This window comes from Stegastes partitus, unplaced genomic scaffold (assembly GCF_000690725.1).
Source record: "Stegastes partitus isolate 25-593 unplaced genomic scaffold, Stegastes_partitus-1.0.2 Scaffold101, whole genome shotgun sequence".
Classification (NCBI taxonomy): Eukaryota; Metazoa; Chordata; class Actinopteri; family Pomacentridae; genus Stegastes; species Stegastes partitus.
Genome location: NW_007577832.1, coordinates 121,687 through 145,890, shown reverse-complemented (window position 1 = coordinate 145,890; position 24,204 = coordinate 121,687). Strand labels below are relative to the sequence as shown.

Genomic DNA, 24,204 nt, shown 5'->3' with positions numbered 1-24,204 from the left:
CCAGTGTGGTTTAAGTGATAAGTCATGAATTCAGCTGTTTTTGTCCCCAATATGCAAAGAAGTCCCCCTCTATAGTTAATGTGTTATAGTGACAATTACTTTACTTCAGTGTTTCTACTTCATATCAGTTTCTCACGTTACCAGATCGCACACACACTTGGAGTTGCGTGAAGTGATTTAAGGAAGGTTTTTTTTTCGCATTTCAGAGCCAATATTTCTCAAAAAAATACACAGTTTGCAAAAATCAACATCTTCCTCATTCACTTTTCCCTCCAATTTTAAAAACTGAAATGTCCACGACAATAAAACTACTACGATGAAGATGGAACAGGTCAGCTTAATGAGGCTCACCAAGAATAAATGTAATTCAAGTTTTGACATGTTCACAGGAGCTGAAGTTCAGTTTGTTGTTTCCAGCTGTTTGTAGAAACTTTCCTCTGAGCTTTTTACAAATGAATTGAGTTCTGCAAATTTCTGCAGATTTAGAGACATGGCATAAGAGCAGTACCCTCATCAGTTACTTTTACATTTTCCTGAGGCTCTCTCCATCACTGTCACTGGTTTGAATGAAGCCGTAAAGAACATTAACATAAAGGTGATGACAAAAGGCCATCAGCTCAACAGATCTGTGAAGCCAGCCAGCGATGGCCTGCATCCAATGCCTGACAAGCACTTTTATTACACCTGCTTTAGCAGTAGGGTCATTCTGCCTCAGTTCTTGGAATGCCCCACACCTAACCATCTTCAGTTTGACAGATTTACAGACATACAAAATGTTCAGGCGTGAAATTCTTTTAATGTTTTGTGAATTGAGGTAGAACGACCCAGTATATACGACGTCCCACTGCTTTGGAATTAGCAGTGAAAAAGCAAACACAGTAAGTAAATCAGCTCCTCCTGTCCTGTCCTTTTGATAATGTTCTTGCTTTACTCCTGTGTTCTCAGGAAGGAGAGGTTGGCAGGTTCACTCGGGAGGTGGAGAAGCTGAAGGAGGAGATCAACTCGCATCTTATCAAGGTCAAATGGGCCCAGAACAAACTGAAGAGTGAGGCAGATGCACACAAGGTAATCAAAGTGCTTTTTATTTTGTCAGTTCACAAGCCAGTTGTAGCACTGAAGTTCATAGTTTCTCATTTAACTTCTGTAAACTAATCAGAAGACCTGTATAGAGAAATAGATTTGTCTTAACTGCTCATACACAGGTACCAGCCTGAGCATTCAAATTTTATTCAAATCAAATTTATTTATTCAAATGAGTCAAAATAAAGCTGCCTACCTACCTAAAGTGGTTGCAGCTCCTATTGACAGTGTATATACCCCCCAACATGTTTCTTCTGGTTGATTTTCCTCAGTCTACGCTTGTCGTTTGTCAAAGACGTACGCCGGCACACAAATAGCACCTCCTTCGGTCATTTTATCTGCTTCACAAAAACAACATGATTAGATGTGTCTTGTGATTCACAAGCGAAAGGAAATGGGCTGAGAATGGTTACAGTAATGAACCTGCAAGAAAATCATCATTAACGTTGTGGCTATTTTTGAAAATGCCCATTACAAACTAATGAGTTTTATTTTTAACTGCCTCCAAGCAAGTACACAACAATAAACAGAGAAGGAAACAGCAAAAACTCACTGAAGGCCACAGGAGTTGAGCCTCGAATGTTTTTATTTTTTTGTGGCAATTTGTACAGCTGATGTGTGTGTAAATCACTTTGTGCATTTATAGATTCAAAGAAAACTGTTTATACTTGACATTGTATTTGGTTTGACGTGAAATTCTCTCATTATTTTAGCATCACGATTACAAAAGTGTGTTTATCTCGCAGGAAACGAAAGACAAACTGAGGGAGACCACATCCAAGTTGGCCCAGGCCAAAGAAGAAACCGAACAGATCCGGAAAAACTGCCAGGACATGATCAGAACATACCAGGTTTGTGATATTTATCACATGGAAGTATTAGTTTGCTCATGGCCGTGTCAGGGTCTGTGTCTGCGGAACGGATGTCGATGTGGATCCCTGTGCTTTTGGGCAACGTAAGGAATTGTGTGCTGATCAAAATCTTTTATTAAGGAATTTTGCCAATTTACAAAATTCCAGGTCAAAGGAGGTCATTTCTAGCTGTATTGCATGCTGTACTCGCATACAAAGACTACATGATGCTGATTGTACATCTATATTTTCGTAGAGGACTATGAAAAGATGCTGTTGAGTAAGTGAAACTGCACTTAGAGGATGATTAATTCTGCTTTAGGAGAATGGCAGTTTCCATTTGTACCTTATGATGGTGGTAAAGAGCTGCGTTAGCTTCATCTCAATGGTAGAAAGATTAGTTTGAGCTCCTGTATGACAACATCCACAGTCAGCAGTGCCAGTGGATAATGAAGCAAGACATCAAAATACAAAAAAACAAAACCGCCATCATTCATCTTCATCGTCAGTTGGTTCTCTTCACTTGTGTCCACAAGTCTTCCTCCTTTTCTGCTGCTCTCTGACTGTTGTTTCAGCCGGTGCATCTCCTTCTGCTGCATCCTCTTGTTTTTGAACCTTTCGCTCCTCTCTCCCTCAGGAATCGGAGGAGCTCAAATCAAACGAGCTGGATGCTAAACTGAGAGAGACCAAAGGAGAGCTGGAGAAGAACAGGCAGGAGCAAACGGACCAATTAGAGGTGACAACCATCATGCACACATACAAACACTTCTCCACAAAAACAAAGCCCAAATCCAGAAGCTACACGTTTGGTCCAAACTGAGTTACAACCTGAGTCTGGACACCTTGCTGTATAAATATGATGTTAAAGAAGTGTGTCATTTTGGGGGTAAAAAACAGAAAGAATAAAACGACATGTAAAAACAAAACTGCACAGACTGTGAGATGGTGTTAGTTAGAGCAAATGTACCCTCTTTTTATTTATTTCTTACATTTGAAAAATCAATTTTGATCCTGTTGCATCTTGATAATTGAGTTTGTTTTATAAGACAAATAATGCAGCAGCTGTCTCTAATCATTATGGAAACAAAACACCACCAGTAGCTGTAACCGCCACCTCCGCAGCATCCGACTACAGACAAAAATAATGTGATCTGAAATTGAAAAGATTAAAGAGCCCACATTATACTTTCTGAGTCTGTTTTTTTTTTTTTTTTACAATGACATAACGCTTTTTTTGTGCCTGCAAAAGATCTGCAAACTTTCCCAGCTCGAAGTCCACACCGAAGGCAGTTATCCTTTTCCATCTGCTCTTTCAGTGCCTGAATGGCCTCATTTGAAATCGAGGCTTTTCGTCCTTTACATACTTATGTCACCATATAGCAAATTTGCAGAACGCCTCCCTAGTGGCAGAGAATGGGCAGACTCCTCACAGTTTGTCATTATTTCCTCGTTATGCTCTAGATCTGGAGTTACAGTATGTTACCAACATTGCCCTGCTTTCATCAGGCCAGTTGACCAATCACAACTTTGCTTTCTGAGAAGAGACTTTAAAGAGACGGGAGTGAAAATCAAATGTTTCAGACAGAGGGTGACAAGAGATGCTGCACCAATACACAGTATGCAATAAATAATGTGTATTTTTTTGAACACCTGAGCATTTGAACACAATAGACCCCAAAATAGAATTGTAAACCTGTTAATAATATGGACTCTTTAACTCAATAAACTAGCTTGTTTGTTTGCATATCAGCAAAAAAGCAGCAAAAAGATCGTATTTTGTTTGTAAATGCTGTTTAAAAGAAAAAGAAAAAAAACAGAGTGCCATATCTGCCGAATGTTTCCTGACAATAATTAATAATGAGCCTTATACTTTGACAAGGAGCCTTTAAACTTCAAATCCTTATTTCTTAGTTTTTCAACACCGTCTTTGGAGTTGATCTTTTCTTATAAAAGAGCTTTCGAGCTCTCTGAACTTTAAATCCTGCACGAATATTGTTAGTGTTCATGCTTGCTCATGTCTGCAGACATACTTTTCTGTCTCTTTAGTTTCTATTTGTATCTGTGTAATAATCCACCAGAAGACAAAATAGATGAAAATGCAAGTTACATGTGCTTTCTGTTAGCCAGGCCATTATTCAGCCTTTTATTGATGGCCGTGATGCCAGCTCTTCTAGTAAAACGGCTTATTTTCAGCTGTTTACCTCAGTTTGAGAGGTGTGTTTGCCTTAACTTGGAATGAGTAACAAACTGGCACACGAGCTCCACAGGCAGACATGCGTGCACACAGGCAGGCAAAGACATGGACTCAATCCAAACACAATGGCCTGTTTTTCCCCACTCTGAAGGGAATCACACTTTAAAAATAAATGGCCTAGAAATAATCAATACGAAGCTGTGCGTTTCAACAACAACCCAGAAGGCATCACCCATTTCTTGCCGTCATTTCACAGTCTGGTTGATTTTTGTCCAGGGTGTCAACAAGTCCATGAAATGTCTTGAAGTATAAACACAATTTCCTTCAATTTGATGTTTTCATTTTATCTAAAAAGTTGTTTTTTTTTGTTTTTTTTTTTTTTTTTTTTTTCATTTTAGGAAATTCATTCATAAAAGGATCAATATAATTCACTTCAGCAGTCATGTCAAACATTCTGTTATCCAAGAAACTTTCTCCAGACATACAGCACATTGCCAGCCCATTGCTAAGACTGTGTGCAGATTGTTTTTAGCGTGGACATTGATTCTGGCAGATTTCTTCGCACTGCTAATGAATAAAGCCGATGATTATTTTTAGCATACGTGTTTATCCTGAAGCGATGTTGCAGCTCGGTCATAAATAATGCAAGCAAAACCGTTTGCATTACTGTTTGGGAGTTAACATTAAAATTAAATGGGAAGGCATGAATGGACGAAACGGACAGTGAATTTTCCGGCATTTCCGATAATGGCGTGTTGTCTTGGATACCGCGGGCTCTTAATAGCATCTTTGAAAAAGTTGACTAGCAGCAGCAGCAGCAGTAATGGCTTTGCTAAAAAGATGACACAAAACATTATAGAAACATCATCGCTTTCACTCGCTTAATGAGCGCAAAAGCAAAGTAACTTTAATGAACACAACACTTGTCTTTCCCAGAAATGCATCTGCAATGAAATTATGCAAAGATCTTTTTTTTTTAGTTTGTTTGTTTCAAAAAGATGTCGTTAAGTGTGACTGGGAGTTAAATTGATGTGTAAAACCACTGAATTTAAATCTGAGTAATCACAGCTGGCAGCGGCAAAGAAAAATGCTTTTCAAATTTGTGTTTTTCTCTTTAGTACAGCCTATTATGTGTGTGTGTGTGTAGACTCTTTGTAAAACACATAACAGTGGATAAATACCTAAATGACAATCTGATGCAGGTGCACCGAGTGAAAGCCAAAGAATTGGAAGACCTGAAGAGGAGCTACAAAGAAAGCATGGACGAGCTCGAGACTCTACGCACCAAGGTTTGTTACACAGATAAACGCTTCAAACATTTGGGCGCATGATTTTAGCAGGTCTTTAGCATAATAAAGTGCGATATTCTTTAGTTAAAGTGTCTGGAGGACGAGCGGCCGCGATGGGAGGACGAGCTGAGCAAATACAGAGAGATCATCAACCGGCAGAAAGCAGAGATCGGGCGGCAGAGAGAGAAGCTGGAGGAGGTTACTGCACTCCAGGAGCAGCATCAACGGTACAAGCACATACGCTGTCATTGATCACGTAGGAACAGTACTTAATATAAAAGCTCGAGCGCGGACACACTGCTGCACTAAGTGTCATGGTACACGCTGAAGAGAGAGATCAATAATGGCCACCACAGGCCAGAACTGCATGTCCAGAATCTGACAGAAATGACTAAAGGACAACAAATCTGCTCGATAACGTGTGCCAACAGGCCACAGAAACAGTGTACAGCAATAAAACAGATAAGATGCCGTCTGATTTTTGGAGCATGTTTATTGCACAAACACGTGACGTTTATAATTTCCTTCGAAGTCACTTTGCTGTCACTGAACGCAGCCTTCGTTTGCTGTAAGTGGCATTGAGTCAGGTTAAAAAATGTACGTGTATTTCCAGCCGACGGACTGCATTTGTCGATGTAAGCATACATACATCCTGATTAAAGTGTGCTTTTGAGAATGAGATCCTGGGAATAAATACTTTGTAGAGCAGACAGTGATACATTCAAGGTTTATAGACTGTTCTAAGAAAACCTAATGAGTTCATTACTGTCACTTTACTACTAAGTGGAGGTGTGAATGCATGACATGAGCTCATTTTTAGCAGCATTTAGGTCTTTACAAGCTAGTCTTGCCAACAAAATAAAATCTTTGTCAACTGGAATCACACCGATTGCTCGCACAGAAAAAATAATCTGCAGCTTATTGATTAACTAAATCAGCCCCAGTGCATTGAGTGCACTCTAGCTGCTAGCTTTATTAGCCAAAATGAGTTATAAATTATTGTAAAAAGCTAGCAAATATTGAATCATTTTAGCCTTGATAGTTTACACTTATTGATAACAACAGACTCGAAGCTAATAAGTTTTGTACTGAGATCCAAAAATACAACTATATCAGCTCCTGATCCCAGCACAAGAACTTTTGAGGAGTACACAGCAGACAAAGTTGGCTTATTATTTGTAGATGATATGCCATGTTGGGGGCTGCATCAAGAAGGTCGCCGGTTCGCGACACCCGGGATCTCTCTGCGTGGAGTCTCCATGTTGTCCCCGTGCAGCGTGGGTTCTCTCTGGGTTTTCTGGCTTCCTTCCACAGTCCAAAAACATGTTGAGGTTAATTAGTGATTCTAAATTGTCCGTAGGTGTGAATGTGAGTGTGCTTGGTTGTCTGTCTCTAAGTGTAGCCCTGTGATAGACTGGTGACCTGTCCAGGGTGTCTCCTGCCTTCATACTGAGTCAGCTGGGATAGACTCCAGCCCCCCATGACCCTAGTGATTATTTAGCGGTGTATAGATAATGGATGGATGGATGCCATGTTGGTTGCAGAGCTGCGATGTGCAAACTGCTCCACTTCTTGGCCGTCCAGTTACCAAAATGCAGCTACACCAATCTTAAGCCGACTTCAAGTAAACGTTCAGTACAAAGTCAGACTGAGCAGTGTCCGATAGGTTGGACAAGTTCAAAGTCGTGTTTTTCTCAGGTAGTCTGTTCCTCCTGCAGTCAAATATAATGGATTAACCCTGGAAGGCTATTAACAGAAGAGAATTGAAAAATGGTCGGAAGAGAGCATGTCGACCAGATTAACTGGAACCTACATCCATAAATCCAGCCATGCATTGTGCTGCCTGCAGGCCAGTTTAAATTCTTGACTTGTCCACCTGTATCAATAGTCTGACATGGCTGGTTTTAATAGAACTGAGCGGGTTAAAATATAATTCTTGCTCCTTTTTTTTTTTTCTTTTTTTCTCGACTTTCTTATCGGAGCATTTAAAGGTAGGTCAGTGACGGATATAGAACTCAGGGCAGAAAGGGACCCAGGTCCCTCTGTGGGAGTGTGACTCTTCTGGTCATGAGAAGAGGACTTGATAGATCGAGGGGACGTTCATGGTACAGAAACTTCTCCTTTTCCTCTTATTGACATGCTTTTTTTTAAAAAAAAAATTCATGCCAGAATGCTGTAAGTGTGCTGCAGCAACCCACTGATTGAGGCAAAAAATACTGGCAGCATGTTTTTCCATCACGTGGACAAACATTTTAGATTGTTGGCAAGAAAAACATTTTTTTTTTGGTTCAGATGCAACGTCAATGAAGATGGTGACATTCATCTTAGTAATTTTTAGGTGCGAATCACACTGTTACGGGCATTTCAGCTTTCAGGGCCCATATGTCTATGCAAAAGTCATGACTTATCTAAAAAAATCTATTGCATACAAACCAGTTAAATATAATATCTGACTACATTTTTGTTGTGTTTGCCCTTTTAAGTAAATTGTTTGCTTCTTGCTTACTCTTAGCAACAACTGTCTCGTGTTCTTCCCCAGTGACGAACAGGAGCTCACATCTCTTCGTGAAGAAGTGGATGGCCTGACCAATCAGATGGCTGACCTGCATCGCGACGTACAAGGCAGCAGGGAGCGTGAAGCCGAGTTACTGGGCTTCACCGAGAAGCTGAGCAGCAAGAACGCCCAGCTCCAGTCAGAGAGCAACGCGCTCCAATCTCAGCTGGATCAGCTCACCAGCAGATTCACGGAGCACCAGGCAAAGCTGGAGGAGACCAACAGGCAACTAGAAGACAAGGTCAGGGTTCAGTGTGGTCTTGATCGTGGCTAAACACAACTGACAGAAAAAAAAAAGTTTATCCATCATGATCACAATGTTTGATTCTAGTGTTTGCAGCCTTTCCCTATTTATAGATCGTTTATTAATCAAACATGGTCACAAACCCTCTATAGAGTGATTCTTTTCTGCTTCTGACATTATCAAAAGAGCTGAATTGTCTGACCTAGAACATACAGTGTCCTTTCATAGCGATATAATCAGACATGACATTCAGAATAAAATAAAATAACAGCTGCTCTACTTTTTTTTCAGTTTCAGTCAAGCGTTTGTAGAGAAGCAGCCATAGCCGCATTACCCAACCGCTCTATAATGACTGTTATCGCATCGTTACCCTATTATTTTCCTAACCCTGTTTTCACCTGCAGTCACGACAACTGAAACAGGAAGAGGTGCTGAGGCAGCAGGAGGTGCAGGGTCTGCAGGAGGAGCGAGCAGCACTGCAGGCAGAGGTGGCCCAGCTAAAAACCAGAGTAGACGAGCTGAGGGATGAGCTGGTGACACAGAAAAGGAAACAGGCTGCAAACATCAAGGATCTCACGAAACAACTCACACAAGGTTAGACACCACATTGGACTCTAGAACTCTTGTTTATTTATTTTTTATGTAGCTGCACATTGATGTGATGTTACATCCACATATTTTAAGCCAAGGACCTCAGGAACATTTAGCAAAACCTACCATTTTTTTTTACCTTCATTCAAAACTGTACCAGCTTGCATTTAATGCACAATTCTGTATCTTGCAATGCAGGAAGAATCAAGCCCCCCGATGCATTTTCAAAACTGAAATCGATCATTTCTTCGGGAAAGTGCAGGAGTTTGAGAGAGCAAAAGTCTTGTAGTCTGGTCACATCCGACAAACACAAGCACATCCCTCCTTTAGAGATGCTGCTGTGTATAAAGTAAACAAAGTGATGATCTCAATTTAAACCCTAATAGAGAATCTACTTAAGTCCCATTTTTTGCGACATCTGAATCACTTCAGCTATCTTTCTATTTTTAAGAAAAGCAGATATTTCAAAATTTTAAAAAAGAACATGCCATGTCACAGAATCACTATCAGTTAGATTTTCAAAAAGCTGTGTATTTCTATCGTTTCTCCTCCTGCACATTAAGAGGAGAATGTACAGGGTGATTAAAAACAAGATGAAAGTGCACAGATGGGTGCAGTGTAGAGAGCTAACTTTCCTATCATGGCAGGATTACACTTAATCGAGTGAGCCAGCTTCCCCCTGTTTGGTTCTCTGGGCACACAGACTAACCTTAATGCTTGAAGTTCAGCACTTTTATCTTATATGCACACGGTTTTCGTTTTCACTCGCCTCCTGGGACCGAGATGACATTTTCTTTTAGGCGATTCTTCATCAGTGTCGCAGTTGTACTTTATCAGCATAGTCATTTTGAGCCTTTGTTTATGCATGGAGGGTTTGCTGAGCAGGCGCTCTTCTTCAAAAGCTACTTGTGTCATATTTGTTCAGGTAGACTCCTTCGCAGAATCTGTCAGTTCAGTTAAGCAATGACGTATTGCTGAACTCAGTAATATGAGACGAGTGCCGTGTATGACATTGACAACCATGGGATGTCGCACGAAAGCACCAGACCGAAACATACAGGCACGTCGGGCACACCGTCGTCCTTCTTCCAGTTTAATTTAAAACCAGAATGGTTGTGTTCATGAAAGCAAACTGAAAATAATGCAGCTATTAGCCTCTTAGCATCTTTGTAACTATGGGAAGAGATGAAGTTTCAACGGCTACGCAAACACACGTGAACAAAAGCTGTATTAGTGTCGGTTTTTGATGGTTAACGTTCTGTTTTTCTTTACAGCACGTAAGAGACTGGAGCAGGTTGAAAATGGAGGATGTGATCGGGATGCCAGCAGCATGGGCAGTCGCTCCAGTTCCTCAGGTACTACTGCAGGATTTGGTTAGTATTTAACACATACAGTAGTAACATCATTAAAAAGAAATTCAAGTTTTACAAGGAGATATATTTTGATCTGCTGGGATAAAAGTCTCTCCTAAAACTAACAAAACAGTGAAAATGAAGTAAAAAAAGCAAAGTCACAGGAATAAACAGCTTTCTAAGTTAATCTCTTTGCGTCCCCTCCAATTCCCAGGCTCTTTGAACGCACGCCACGGTGGGAGCGGCAGCGTTGAAGAGAGGTCGCCAGAGAGCCAATCGGGTCCTTCGGTGGTGGTTGTGGACAGCTTCCCAGAGGTCGACAAGGCTGTGCTCGTGGAGCGAATTGTCCGTCTGCAGAAGGCCCTGGCTCGGAAGCAGGAAAAAATCGAGTTCATGGAAGACCATATCAAGCAGCTGGTGGAAGAGATCCGAAAAAAGACCAAGTGAGTGGCACGGACCGAAGTGTAGGGAGCAGAGAAAGAGAGATGTTGAGAACAGGGTATAAGATGCTCAACCAATGGACAGATTTGAAATGACCGCACTCCCAATACGGATACTATAAAGTCTCTGATGCAGTGTTTCAGACCTGACAGTTAGGACTAATAAAAATAATGCGATCTGAACCTGCAGTACAACGAGACGTGCTGTGGAAACAATGACTGCGATCTGGCTTTAAGAAAACTAGTAACACCTCACGTCAGTCGTCACTGCAGTGTAGCAGCGAAGTGGCAACAGTTTCTTACAGCTGTGTGTAAAAAAATGGGATAAAAAAAAAAAAAGGTGACTTAACGCAAAGTGTATTGTTTTCAGTTTCAAACACAACTCCTGGAATTTGATTTTAGCATTGTGGTAACAGGGAACCAGCAGTGGCTGATATGACAACTGAATTTATTGCATCTTAATTTCCATACATATATACATGAACACAATATTTTATGCACAGCGTTCCTCGTTTGTCGACGGCTCTTCACCTGACCTTGATAGGTTATATATGCTTACACACACGGTTTATGGCCCCCTGTATCCTCCGTTGTCTCTCCCACTCATCTTTAGATACTAATTCATGCAAACGCCGCAATTATCATTCGTGACAAACTTCCGTCAGAGCTATTTATAGTCTCGGGAATTAGCAGGGGGTGCGCCTTAGTATGGATCATCAGTGATGTTCCTTCCATATTCATAGCCATCACCTGAAATAAAAGAGACGGCGTACAGTCTTAATCACACACTCGTTTAATATACATTTTGTGAATTGTGGATTTATGTCTGGATAGAACGGGGTGGGGCTGTGAGTTTCCCATATAATATAATCTGAAATAGCCAAAGGGACTTGGGGCATAGAAAGATTTCTCCCTAAGTGAAATGAGTTGATAGACTGTTGATTGATTAGTACAGCTCTCAGCATTTACAGTCCTCCAAGGTACCCAGCCTTCCGATTTGATTCTACTTGGATCATCTCTTCTTTCCCACTTCTAATTTGTTTCCCAGCTATGCACATGGATTGAATCTATTAGCCTCAACCTACATTTAAGAGTTAAAATTGAGGACGAATCCCACGGTTGCAGGGCTAATTTTAGCTCTGTAAAAATCTCAGCTAAGCACGGGGGTGTTACACTACCCAGAGTATGGATGTGAATTTGTCCTTTTTGCCTTTCTGTCCCTATCCCTCCAGGGCAGCCTGGTGAACACTGACAAGCCAACTGTAGGCCTGAAGCAGGTGATGAATAAAGAGACAGAGGTGTGGAGGCAGACGTTTAGAGGGTCTAAGATGAGGGACAGTTAGAGGAAGAAAGTCAAGATTTTGGATTTGCTTCACCACGTCCACGTCACTCTGTTTGTATGACTGTAGCCCTGATTTTATATCTTTGATCCCATCCACTGCTCATGCATGTCGACCATTTTCTAAAGAATGTAGAGTTGCAAAGAGGGAGCGTCTATCAGAGCTGCCACTGGTTTCAAAAATAAAAGTTTCAAGGTTCTTTAACAAACTTCACACGCTTAAACTCTGTTCCATGCAGCACTAACTGTGAGTGACTGACAAGTATTTATTCAATACTGCAGCGTGGTTCAATTAATATTTGGATTTTGGGTCAATTTTGGATTGATCCTAACGGCAACACTGAAGTATTTAGACTTTGCTCTACTTACTTTTATCCATAGCAGAGGTGGCTGAGGCTCACATTTAGTATTTAGAACCACCTGCCGTCCCTAATTGACAAAATAAAACACTGATGTGGGGAAGTGCTTGAAATGATTGAAACCAGTGGCCACAGCTCAAACCTATAGGGAGGTTACATTATTCATGAATATCTCCTGAGAATAGGGGAGAAAAACACATCTGCAACCAGAACCAGTCTCCTCCACTTTGCAATTCTATTGCTACATGATTCTCTTCAGACGTTTTTTTTTTTTTTTTCACCCATCACGCAACCATTTTCCAAAGGGGATTTTCATGTGCTGCTATGAAGTCGAACACGGGCCATTGGCTGCAATATGTAGAGTACAGTATATGCAAATTGTAAGAAATGGGCTAAAACATGCAGAAACCGCAGTATCATCCTTCAAGGGCAATGATGTCTGTCCTTCAGGCACCACACCTGGTTATTATGACCATTACGTCTAAATGGTCTGCTCATGTGAGCTGAATTGAAATGATCCTGGTGGAGACCAGAACAAAGCAGGAGGAGGCCTTCTGTTCAGGAGATGATGTAGATGCCTATTTATCTGGAGAGCATCCTTTTCACCCCGCTGAGGTTGTACTCAATGGTAATTGCAAATCAGCGCAATATGAGCTCGGATGCAGGTTTTTTTGTGGATCCACACCTGCCGAATGCTTTAAATACAGTGTAAAGGATCATTTCAAGGGTATGTGGGATTTCTTCCCCTTTGCCAGTCAGGCTTGAAGCTACTTAATGCTTTTTGATTGTAGCCAGCATGTGAGCTCCTACCTCTGGTGTTTTGTAAATAACACAGAAGATGTATATTTAGATTGATTGTGATCACAAGTTATAGCCTCTGTAGTTCTGTAAGATTAAACACAGCTTTCTTCCTCTGTACCTTTATCTTCCTGTCTTGCCACTTTCGGGGTCCAAAGTTCTATCACCTTAAGCGGCTCTATTAAGAGAACTGTCACTGATAATTCCCCCTCATTACTTTCTGCATGCTTGACTTGCTGCCCTCATTTGCCAGAAACAAAAGGACATGTTACTCACAAATTCCAAAAGTATAAGTCACTGTCTTGCTTGTTTCTGCTGACTTGTTGCTTACACCTCTCCCTCCCGCCGACCTGTGCATGCCATTCAGCATCCGCACCATGTGGCCACATCTTTAATTTCTGTCACTTTTTTTTGTTTTTACTAAACACTATCGTGATGGAATGGGGGTCCAAATATGGACCCTTGCAAGCCTAGTAAGAGGTAAGTTTCATTGAATGTCTGCGATAGCCCAGGTGGTGTGTGTGTGTCTGTGTGTGTATGTGTGTGTGGATGGGGGTAATTTATGGTGGTGGTTTCTTTGTAGTGCTTACATAGCTATTGTATCTTCTTTTGTCCCACAGACTTATTTGCTTTGTTAGTTCATCCTGGGATACACTGCAGCCTAGTTTTAGGTTTTAGGTATTTTAGATATAAAGTAAACTTTCATGGAAGTGAACAAAACACAAAATAGAAAACATATTTTTACTCACATCGATTGCAAGTGCAGGCCAGAGCCAATACTGAGTATGAGTGCTTAAAATAAAGGTTATCAATCATCCTCCAGACCCTTCAGAAAAAAGCTTATAGGTGGCACATTGGACGTCTTCGTTCCAGGTAAAACGCTGATAAGTGCAGTTTGAGGCTGCTGCTGCATGACCAGTAGTCAACACAGCGGTTCTACCTCCATAACGGCCGCTGCTGTTATTGCACGGAAGACTGATGTTTTCGACCTTTCTGATATCTCTTCCACAACATATTCATTTAGATAAAGTGCGTTCTTAAACAGCAGAATAGCTTCGTCTCCAAAGAAGGACAAGCCCGTGGAAAGTGCTTAAAGCTGGAGTAGGCAGTAATCTGGAAAAGGCAAAAACAAACAACAAAAATACTTTAGCTCTCCTCTTTCTGTCCTAAGTCCTTCCCACCAGACAAACAAAGGCGTGTCCTGGCGCTTGATAAACAATCGCAAGCTTGATCCAAACATGACATTTAATTGCCGACAACCGTCTGTCGGCCAACCATCAACACTGCCGCTCATTGCCAGCTCGCATAGAAAATCCACCCACACAACCTAACCTACGACGCATATAGATATTACAGGACAATGAATGAGCAGCCTTCTTGTCCAGGAGGAGAACGGAAAGCTCAATACTCAATGAGTATATTCTGCTGATATGGATCCTTGATTCATCATCAGCCTCTCTTTTTAAAAAAAAAAATGTCCATCCGCCATTGTTGCCAATGGTGGAATAGCAATCTTTGAATTCCAGATCTGTGTTGTAGTGCATCTGCATTTGTAAAACATCCTGTAATGACAGGAACGACCCCCTCTTCTCTCTAAGAAGACTTGGAATTAAACTAAGTCAGCCTTGATTTTTCTAAAGATAGATTGAATCACATGACTTTAATACCAATATGCTGAAAAGTTAAGGATTTTTTTTTAACCTCATGACGCCAAACAAATACTGCTTACCTCAGCTTTACTACTGAAAGGCAACACTTGAAGTCAATGTCATTGTCTCGATTGGATCTATCAAGTTATTGACTTGCTATAGTCTGAAATATTGGGAATCTGCATACAGTAGTTCTATTCACCACAGGATATGGTAACCTTAAGAACATGGAACACATACTGTTTTAGTTTAACTTCCGTTTGTGCTGTATTGTTCTAATGCCTGTGTTGTCGTAGGTCGATATCGAGCTGTGTTGGTGCAACAGTAGAAGTAGCTGCAGTTGTAATCGCTGTAGAGGAGCATTCCCCCTATAATGAATCCAGTTATCTTCTTAAGAATCCTCATCCTCTCCCTGACTTTGAACTACACAATGCCGGTGGGAGGCTGGATCTTTTCTTCAGGTTAATGCTTTAGCTTATGGGTTGAGAGCAGGTTTAAAATATTGATCACTGACCCGTCTTCCAGAACAGGAGGCCGTTGACCTTTTGTGTAGGACGGCACGCAGCCGTCTTCACCTGTCCTCGCTCGTTTTTGAAGGAAAATCAAGTGAGAGCTTTGCCTTCATCCTTGAAGTGTAGCCCACATATCCTCAGCACAAGACGTGCACAGTTTGACAGTGCTTCTTAATCTCACTAATTAAATAAATAAGAGCGTCTTTGGCTTGATTAGTGCTTTGCGTTATTTATTTATTTATTTCTGTTTGGTCGCACGTTAGGAAAGAATATGATAATGTAGGAGGCAGTAATGAATTTGAATCACAATGACTGCTCTCTCTCTGTCTCTGGGGCCGGTTTCCCTCTAAATAGAAACACTTGCTTGTCAGTGTTCTCCGGACTGCGATGGGGAAAATTGAACAACAGGAAGTTTAGAGCTGTTAATGATTTTCCTTCTCTCCCTCGCGCTGACACAAACGTAGCTTAACCTCGACACTGTATTGTTTCTGCGATGAACATAAATTCTGAACGTGATTTATCTCGCTGTCTCACACACACACACACACACACACACACAGTTGATTCATTGAATCCCGGCAGCCCATTTTAGAGCCTTTGCCTTTTATTCTCCGACTAACACAATAATATTCTTCCCAACTATGACTGAATGCATCCCATATACACGAGTCCCAACAAGACATCCCACTGGAATTACTATTCTTGTAACGTCTGCTGCTTTCGCTGCTGGAAATGGTTTGTTGCTCTGTAGGAGCTCTCCATGCTCCCTAACTATGAAATCTCACTTCCTCGATTTTCTCTGCTCGACAGTCTCCAAGCCGATGCCACGCGCTCGCTTCGCTTTCACTCCTTTTTGAAGCGTGCAAGTTTGACTCATCGTCTCCTCTTTTCTTCCCCTCAGAATTATCCAGAGCTATGTGCTAAGAGAGGAGTCAGGGGCCCTCTCGTCAGAGGCGTCAGACATTAACAAGGCCCACCTCAGCCGGCGGGGAGGCATCATGGCTTCGCTGTACACCTCCCACCCGGCGGACAGCGGGCTGACCCTGGACCTGTCGCTGGAGATCAACCGGAAGCTGCAGGCTGTGCTGGAGGACACGCTGCTGAAAAACATCACTCTGAAGGTAACTCCTCTCCCAGCAGGCGTCCTTTCACCGACGCATTCAGCTATAAATGCAGGAAACACTCATTGAAATTCACTGGAAACATTGATGATGTGAGCAGTTTCTTTCACGGGCTTTTAATTTGCCGTGACTGTGTGATTGCTGAGGCTTACATGACCTGAGTGGATAATTAATTGGCTGTGTCAGTGTCATGCTCCACCTCTGGAGCCACACCGCCTGATGTGACTTTGTTATTAGGGTGTGCAGATGCTGCCGTCACAAAAAGTGTTCAGCCAGATCTAAAAACAGGAATGGATTCACAGTTTGATGAATTACAAAAAACAACCATGAATTAAAAACCCCAAGAGCTTCCATAAAAAAAGAAATTTGACTGCTCCTTTTGGCTCCTAAAGACTCTCATCAGGAGGCGTTTTTACTCCTGAATGAAGTTTGTACAGAAGCTCTCAGGATTAAAGTTTACTGTATAATCTACTCAGACAGACATGAATCAGAAACACAACAGTAGCTTTAATTCATGGCGGCGTTCCTCTGTGTTAGCAAAGCAGCTTATTTGCTGTTGTTGCACAGATCATGTTTGTGTTTTTAAAGGAGCATTTTACTGTTTTTAAGTGTTTTTGAGTTCTGACACCTCCACCAGCCAGAGAGACTGTCGGATCTTTACACTATAACACGCCACTATATAGACTGAGACTTATCAATCCAGAGTATTCATAGTGAACCTCTTGTAGTTCTTTTGGCCGCCCAAAGAGATCTTGCTCAGGTGTCACAGCCAGCCTACCTTCGTGCAGAAGCAGCTGCTGATGTTAGAAAGCAAACTTTCATATTTCCCTGCAAAAAAGGGTAGCCCAACTATAAGATATAAACACTAAATGTGAGAAGAAAATTACTTAAAACCAGTGAAATTATCTGTCCGTGCAGCAAGTAAATTTTAATTGATGAGAAATCTTGAAATAAGATTTTTAACGCTCAATTTAAGATTGTACTGTAAAATCAAGGACTAAAAATGAGTCGATAACTTTTAAAACAAGCCAAATTATCTATCATGTCTAAAAAATAAGATTTTAAATCTTGGCAAGTACCAGATTATTTGCAGTGTTGGTGTAGAGACCGTCATGCTGAAGTACTTAGGATTAAATTTCACATGTAGAAAACGTATCTGCTGTTGTTCAGGCATCAGACACATTTCTTTATCGTTCGTTTTTTATTTTACATGCCTTTTCCAATATTATGTTTTCAGCCATTAAAACAAATCCTTTCACGGTTTCATAAATCAACCGCAACAAACAACCCCCTGTGTTTCATTACTTCTCTTAATTTTGTAAGACCTGACATCATTGCTTTAGTGTTTTTCATCCATTTCTCCATGTTCAAGTCATTGCTGTTGGTGTCTATATTTAAGACAAAATGTGTAATCGTCATGCTAATGTAGATATAAGGACAGTCTAATGTCGGTACAGCTGTGTGTCAGACCACCCTCTACCTTTGTCAGTTGTGATATTTAGGTCAGATCTTTGAAGCCTTCAAAGTCAACGGCAGCATGTGTCTCACTGTCTGCGTGTGATGTGACAAGCTGCCGGTGTCCTCATCAGGATGTCAGCCTGACCTGACATGTTGAAAATGCTCCAATTCATTCAGCTCTGCAACTGAGACATGTTTCCCTCCTCACTGAAATGGTGGATTGAGTTCTGCGCTCACTGCGTCCATCCTCATTTAATCTGTATTTACATGAGCTGTGTCCAGCATCTGCACCTGAGGGCCTTCCGATGCTTTAATTGAATTAAGATTTCGACTGAACCAATTTCCTCGTGTGCTGGCGTTAAACGAATGAATCCGTTGCGGCTCTCGGCTCTCGTCAGTTCACAACACCGGTCTGACTCAGGACGCGGTTCGACCAGCTGGTACGCTGTTACCCGTAAGAAAATGTGGCGCCTGGATGGCGGCCGCCGGTTACGACGAGTTTATTTCCACTCTGAAAAATGCGAAGACATTTCCCACATTAATCCTGTTAAAAGTTTACATTAGCCACCCGGCTGGCGTGTGGATACGTTTACAGTGGGCCATTTGTCCCATGATGTCCCTCATGTATGTGTGGAATTCATATTTGTACATGTGTATGTAACCGGTGGTTTCTGTTCTGCGTTGTGATGAGCTGAGACACAGATCTCTTTGGAGGCGATATCCGTTTATTGAAACTTGACAGACGATAAAAAAACGTACACAAAATCTGCTGTCAGTTGCCGACTTGCACAGCTACAGAAATTAAATGATAGAACAACATATTAGAACTGGGAAAATAAACTTATAAATGAAATTATGTACATTAGACAACACAGATAACAGCAGCACAGTCTGGCTTACCTCTCCCACAGAATACGTGAATAAAGGGGGAGAGGTAAGGTGGAAAAACCCATTTATAGGGCACAGTGGGTGACCAAAAATGAACGTGGGGTACTGGGACCCCCAAGTGAAGGTTCCACACCATAACCAAAGGGCAGACCAGATTCTAATAATGAAAGTAATAGCAGTAAACTAAAATATATATATGATACATTATGTATAACCAATAAAACAAGACATATATATTTAATTTAAAACCGCTGCTGCACCACTGGCCCTGTTACATGTATGTCGTCACTGTATGTCAGCTGAATATAAAGCATGTCTTAGCTTTATTTAATGGATCTCACCAGCGGTCCTAAAGATCACAAACACAAAGCAGCATTAGCATTGACTTTCTAGCCACCTGCTAAATGTACGTCTAATATTCACTCTCTGATTTGTTCTGATTTGCTTTCCACCAGCTCCTCGGGGAAATATCTCCCTTTAGCTGCTAAATTATATCAGCTGGTGCTGAGGTGGCCAGCAGTGAGTTATTTATTTAAAATGCTGCCCGCTGTGGATAAAATCAGCGCTGATGAGAATCACAACCAATTTACCACGGAGGCTTTTTCTACTGCAGTCGTGCGACACACGTGCTGTGATACAAATGCCCTATTTGTCACCATATTACATTTTAGAGAATGTCAAACGTAACCTTAATCCATGTCAAATAAAGCGGCGAAACACAAAAAATTAATTTCTTTAAGCTCGCACGGCACCCACAGTCTCCCAACGTGCTACCAAACCGTCGACATGTGTTGTTACCGCCTCTTTTTTTTGCTCCGTTTGCCCTTTTGTTTATGTGGGCACACGCTTTGATAAATATTTTCATATTTTGCAACCCATCAGCTTCCTATTGTCTTTACAAACTGTCAAATTTATATGAAAAAGTTCCTCATGTGACAAAAAAAACAAACTGAATGGGACAATAAAGTGTGTTAAAATGTGGGAGTATTTACTGGCAGAGAGTGTTCTTTCTGCAGATGAACGATGATTGGCAGGAAGCAGGAAGTAATGATATAAAAACACGCACCATGGGCACAATAAAATGACAGTAAAACAAAAATATTCTGACAAAGGCAGATCGAGGCTTCCAACTTACTGTGATGGTTCATGTGGCTTTGTTCTGATTGTTCTTTATGCCGAATAAGAACTGGTGGCAGCAATTGCTGCGGAAGAAATGACAAAGTTCTCTTCTGTGTTCAACTATACGGTGCAGAAGGCAGGGTGGAACCGGATCAGTAGTTAATACCTGCATCAGAATCCTTTGTTTTTACACTTTATATAAGATTGATGAATGATAAACAGCATCGCAGGCCCTCATTTCCTGTCTCTCTGATCCCTCTGAGCCCTAAGGCATGTTATATTTTAAAAACAAGTCAAGGTGCCACCATTTATCAGACAGAAACTGTAAAAATACAAAGAATCAGCAGGTTTATGTTAAAAAAACGTCACCAATTCTCAGCTTTAAATCATATTTCATCAAAATCGCTTCGTCTCTTGTAAAAAGTCGCCCAAAACAAGCCTTTCGCAGCGACCAGTTTTTACACAAACAAAACATTCTGTGCTCCTCCGTGCCTCAGTGCCATCAGTGCCTCAGTGGCAACAGTCATGTGATAAATATTTAGGGACTTTTTTTGCCTGAACCGCAGGCTAAGTTCACACAGGGCAGATAGAAAGTAGGCAGTAAAACATCTGTACTGTGTAGAGCCACCATCACTGGGAAAATGTTCCAGATTTTTTCCCCAATTTTTGAAAATCAAAGAAATGCAACCTGTGTCATAAAAAGGTGGTAAATGACGCCTTGTTTGGAGTTCAGAGGGTTAAAATGTGGTGTTTTCTCTGTCCCTCAGGAGAACCTGCAGACGCTGGGGGCTGAGATCGAACGGCTCATCAAGCAGCAGAGGGATCCCGAGGACGGGGTGAGGAGAAAGTGACCAGCAAAGAGAGAACAAAGGACCAACTCCATGTGTCTCCGTTTGACATCAACTCATGTGAAGGAGCAAAACTGAATGTTGTAAGTGCCAGCAGGGATCTCAGGCTCACCGTGATCTCTGGTTGTGTCCATGTGGAGAAGACTTGAACTGTTCCGTCCACCTCCGTTTTTTTTTTTGTTTCGCCTCTAAAACAACAAATCTTCCTCTGGATCACTCCTCGTCTCCCCCCACCCCCCCCAGAGCACTTTGCCAAGAGAACTCCTCGGGCGGGCCAGTGGCTTCAAGCTTCAAACTCTGATCTGCCTTGTAAAAAAAAAAAAAAGAATCGACTGAGGATGCCATCGTTATGAATGTATAGCAAATTCTACCTGGAAAATAGTTGAAAAATGACTAATTCTGAGTTGCCAGTGAATTCATCCTATTAAAAAAAAGACGTCTTCTGGAGGCCTCGTCGCAGCAGCAGCGCTGTCCACCGTAGCGGAAGATGATCATCGCCAGCATGCTCGCTCCACTCTGCCAATACGCCAAATGTACTTTTGGGAAAACACTGCTTCTTCTTCTGCTTGACTATTTCAAGCAAAAGCGAAAAACAAACAGATCGGCTTGTGGGGGACCTTGAGTGCCACCTGTGCTATTTTTCATTATTTTTTTTGCTCTTGTCCGAGCTGCTGAAGCAAGGTGCCTCACATCAGCACCCATCTGTGTGACACCGGTGCCAGACTTACGCAAGCAGGCTGCGACCTTTTGGCGGCGTTGTTCTGAAGCCAGAGGCACCGCGGAAGCATCCCGAGCTGAATAAATCTATGACATCACACGAAGGTTGAAATGTAGAGCTGGTCTTTAGTTTGGCTGAATGTTTTTTTTAACTTATTTTCTAAGTTGGCGTAATATAGAGTTTCTATTTTAGTATGTGATTGGTTATCCTTTTTTTTATTATTATTATCATGTATTTCACAGAAGAAAGCTTTCTCGTAGAAGATTTTCTGTTAATTTAAAATAATGAATACCGCAAACATTTGAGCCTTTTCCTTCCTTTTACTCCGTTGCAGCCACTTCATTAGACGACTTATCTTCATCTTCCTCAAAGTGGTTCGTTTGCATCATTAGCATTAGTTTCTGCACCGTGTCCGTGTGATTTAGTGGAGAGAAGGCTGAAATGTTCAGGTATTCACTCTTCTTTATTTTATCATTATTTTTTTGTATCACTTAGTCCATTGAAAATGGAAATCAAGTGTAGAAGAATCAAAGGGAGAACAGCAGATGTGTAGCTGTAGCTCAGGAAAGCCAGTGGAACCTACAGAGAACTATCCAGGGACAAAGTGCAATGTTGTTCCTTTCCTTTTTATTTGCTCGGTCTTCGGTCTGAACGTGTTTGTGTGCCAGTGTACTGTCCGTATGTCTGCTGTTTTTTTTTTTAATGCCTGTGTCCGTGCAACATGCATCTGTGTTTGAATCTGTAAAACTGTGGCTGCATGTGTGCCTTTTAAACCTATCGAGCTTCATGTTTACACCTCGTATACCTGCTTCAGCTGTCAGGGCTTCTAGTTTTTTTTTTATTTACCAGATTGACCATAGAGTTTGTTCCATCCAGAGGGGTAAACACAGATTTGCATTTAGACCTGTCAGACACACACACACACACACTCTGTCCTGCAGCAGCTCTCAGCTATACACTCTTACTGACAGCTGTTTAGTTTATCACACACGCTCACCAACACTCCAGGATGAGGGACGGAGAGCAGGCAACCGGCTCCATTTCCACAATACCCACGTCTCCTTTCACTTGATTTGATCTGATTGCAGGAGCTGTCACAAAAGATAAGCGTCCATCTCTCGTTTTTTTTTTTTTTTTTCCCCCTCAGTCAGGCTTTTATGGGTCATGAATGGTTACAGGCCGATCCCTTCCCCGTACACCCCGAGGCTGTGTTGAAAACGGACCGCTACGTGAATAAAGATGAAAGTTTCCAGGATGGAGGTCACAGAGTCCTTAAAGCCTCCCTGTTGCTGCAGCGAACGCTCTTGTCTTTGACGTAGCTCTACTTCAGTGTCATCCAAACTGATTTCCTTTGGATCAGTAATGTAAACAGGCAGCAAACCTGTAGATCACCTCTGGTTTCTCTTTGTCGTTGCTAACCTTTCAGCAAAGGCAGCAACTCTATGGCATCACAGTAAGTTTTCTTTAGCCTGTAGATTATTACGACATGATTTAATCTGGTTTGTTCTCGTGCATTCTCAATGAAAAAAAAAAATCAGGTGCTTGCTGCTAAATACGTGTTTTTGTTTGTTTCTGGTGCAGAAGTAAAACAACCTATGCAATAGCCTCGCATGGGATTTTCTGATTACGCCCTCATAATTCTCTGAGGCACGCTAATGCCTTCCTTCTGATTTGGTCAACCCAAGAGGGACGAAGTACTCGCAAGATTTTTTATTTTTTTTCCCACAGACGAAGCCATGCCGCAGCATTGTGTGGACGAATGAATCGGACCTCGTGTCTCTCTATATGAATATGAAGAAGTGGTGTTCAGTACGTGCGAGTGTCGATCTGTAAAAATGAAACGAGAAGTTATTTGTCTGTTGTTTTCCTGCTGTGCAATGATTCCCTTTGTCCTGTTTTTTTTTTTTGTGGAATATTCAAACTGTGATTATAATATACATTTGTAGATATGCCGCCATTCTGTAAAGTTATGATGAGATGTTTTTAAAAAAAACAAACAAAACAAATACTGATTCTGGATGATGTTTGTACATATGTATGGTGTTTCCGAGGAATAAAATGAGATGAGTCTTAACTTGATCTTGAATGTTCAGTCTTGCTTCCTGGTTTTTTGTTTGTTTGTTTTTTTGCTGTAGGGACTCTAGCGTCTGTTTTTCAGGTGGAATTCTCGTTTCACACATAACCTCTCACACATCGACTTGTGTTGGGTGCAGCTTGAAGGCCCGCTTTTAAACCAGCAGCATCAGCAGTGCCGGAGGTCATAACATCGCTGCGCCTCTGTCAGTCAAACCAAGCAGCTTTTCGGATGATTTAAAACCCCAGGCAGCTCCAAACGCTCAGGGGTCAGCCATCCTCTACAACCATTCATTCATTCATTTTGCTGTAACTGACAGCAGCGTTCTCGTATGAGCCAGTTGGTGTGTAAAGAACTGTGGAACTACAAAAATGTATATTCACAAACAAATATGACAGCTTACAATTATTATTACTGTTGATTAATTGAAAAATTAATCCTCCTTTTATCTTCAAATTTACTGACATCTTTTATCCTTGGGGTCAGTTTGACTCCAGTGATTTAAACCTCCAGAAAATTCTTATAATTAGAATTGTTATCCAAGTTTAAGTGTAAATAGTCCTTTAAATAAAACTGAACAAATGATGTCAGTCACTTTTTTAGAGACGTTAAACCAGGGGTCTCGAACTCCGGTCCTCGAGGGCCGCAATCCTGCAAGTTTTAGATGTTTCCTTCTTCCAACACACCAGATTCAAATGATCAGCTCATCATCAAGCTCTGCAGAAG

General features: G+C 41.5%; 1 protein-coding gene across 1 annotated transcript in view; it reads left to right on the top strand.

Annotated features, from left to right (window-relative positions):
• The window catches only part of ccdc186 (uncharacterized protein C10orf118 homolog), a 31,876-nt gene extending 8,386 nt beyond the window's left edge, over positions 1-23,490 (top strand). The window contains exons 6-16 of the mRNA XM_008277574.1: positions 946-1,065; positions 1,827-1,931; positions 2,569-2,667; positions 5,328-5,414; positions 5,499-5,641; positions 7,954-8,209; positions 8,617-8,806; positions 10,078-10,158; positions 10,370-10,598; positions 16,154-16,373; positions 20,606-23,490. Of these exons, the coding sequence (XP_008275796.1) occupies positions 946-1,065; positions 1,827-1,931; positions 2,569-2,667; positions 5,328-5,414; positions 5,499-5,641; positions 7,954-8,209; positions 8,617-8,806; positions 10,078-10,158; positions 10,370-10,598; positions 16,154-16,373; positions 20,606-20,689 (1,614 nt within the window). The 3' untranslated portion in view covers positions 20,690-23,490. The remainder of the gene's footprint in view (positions 1-945; positions 1,066-1,826; positions 1,932-2,568; positions 2,668-5,327; positions 5,415-5,498; positions 5,642-7,953; positions 8,210-8,616; positions 8,807-10,077; positions 10,159-10,369; positions 10,599-16,153; positions 16,374-20,605) is intronic.
• Positions 23,491-24,204: the final 714 nt, after the last annotated feature.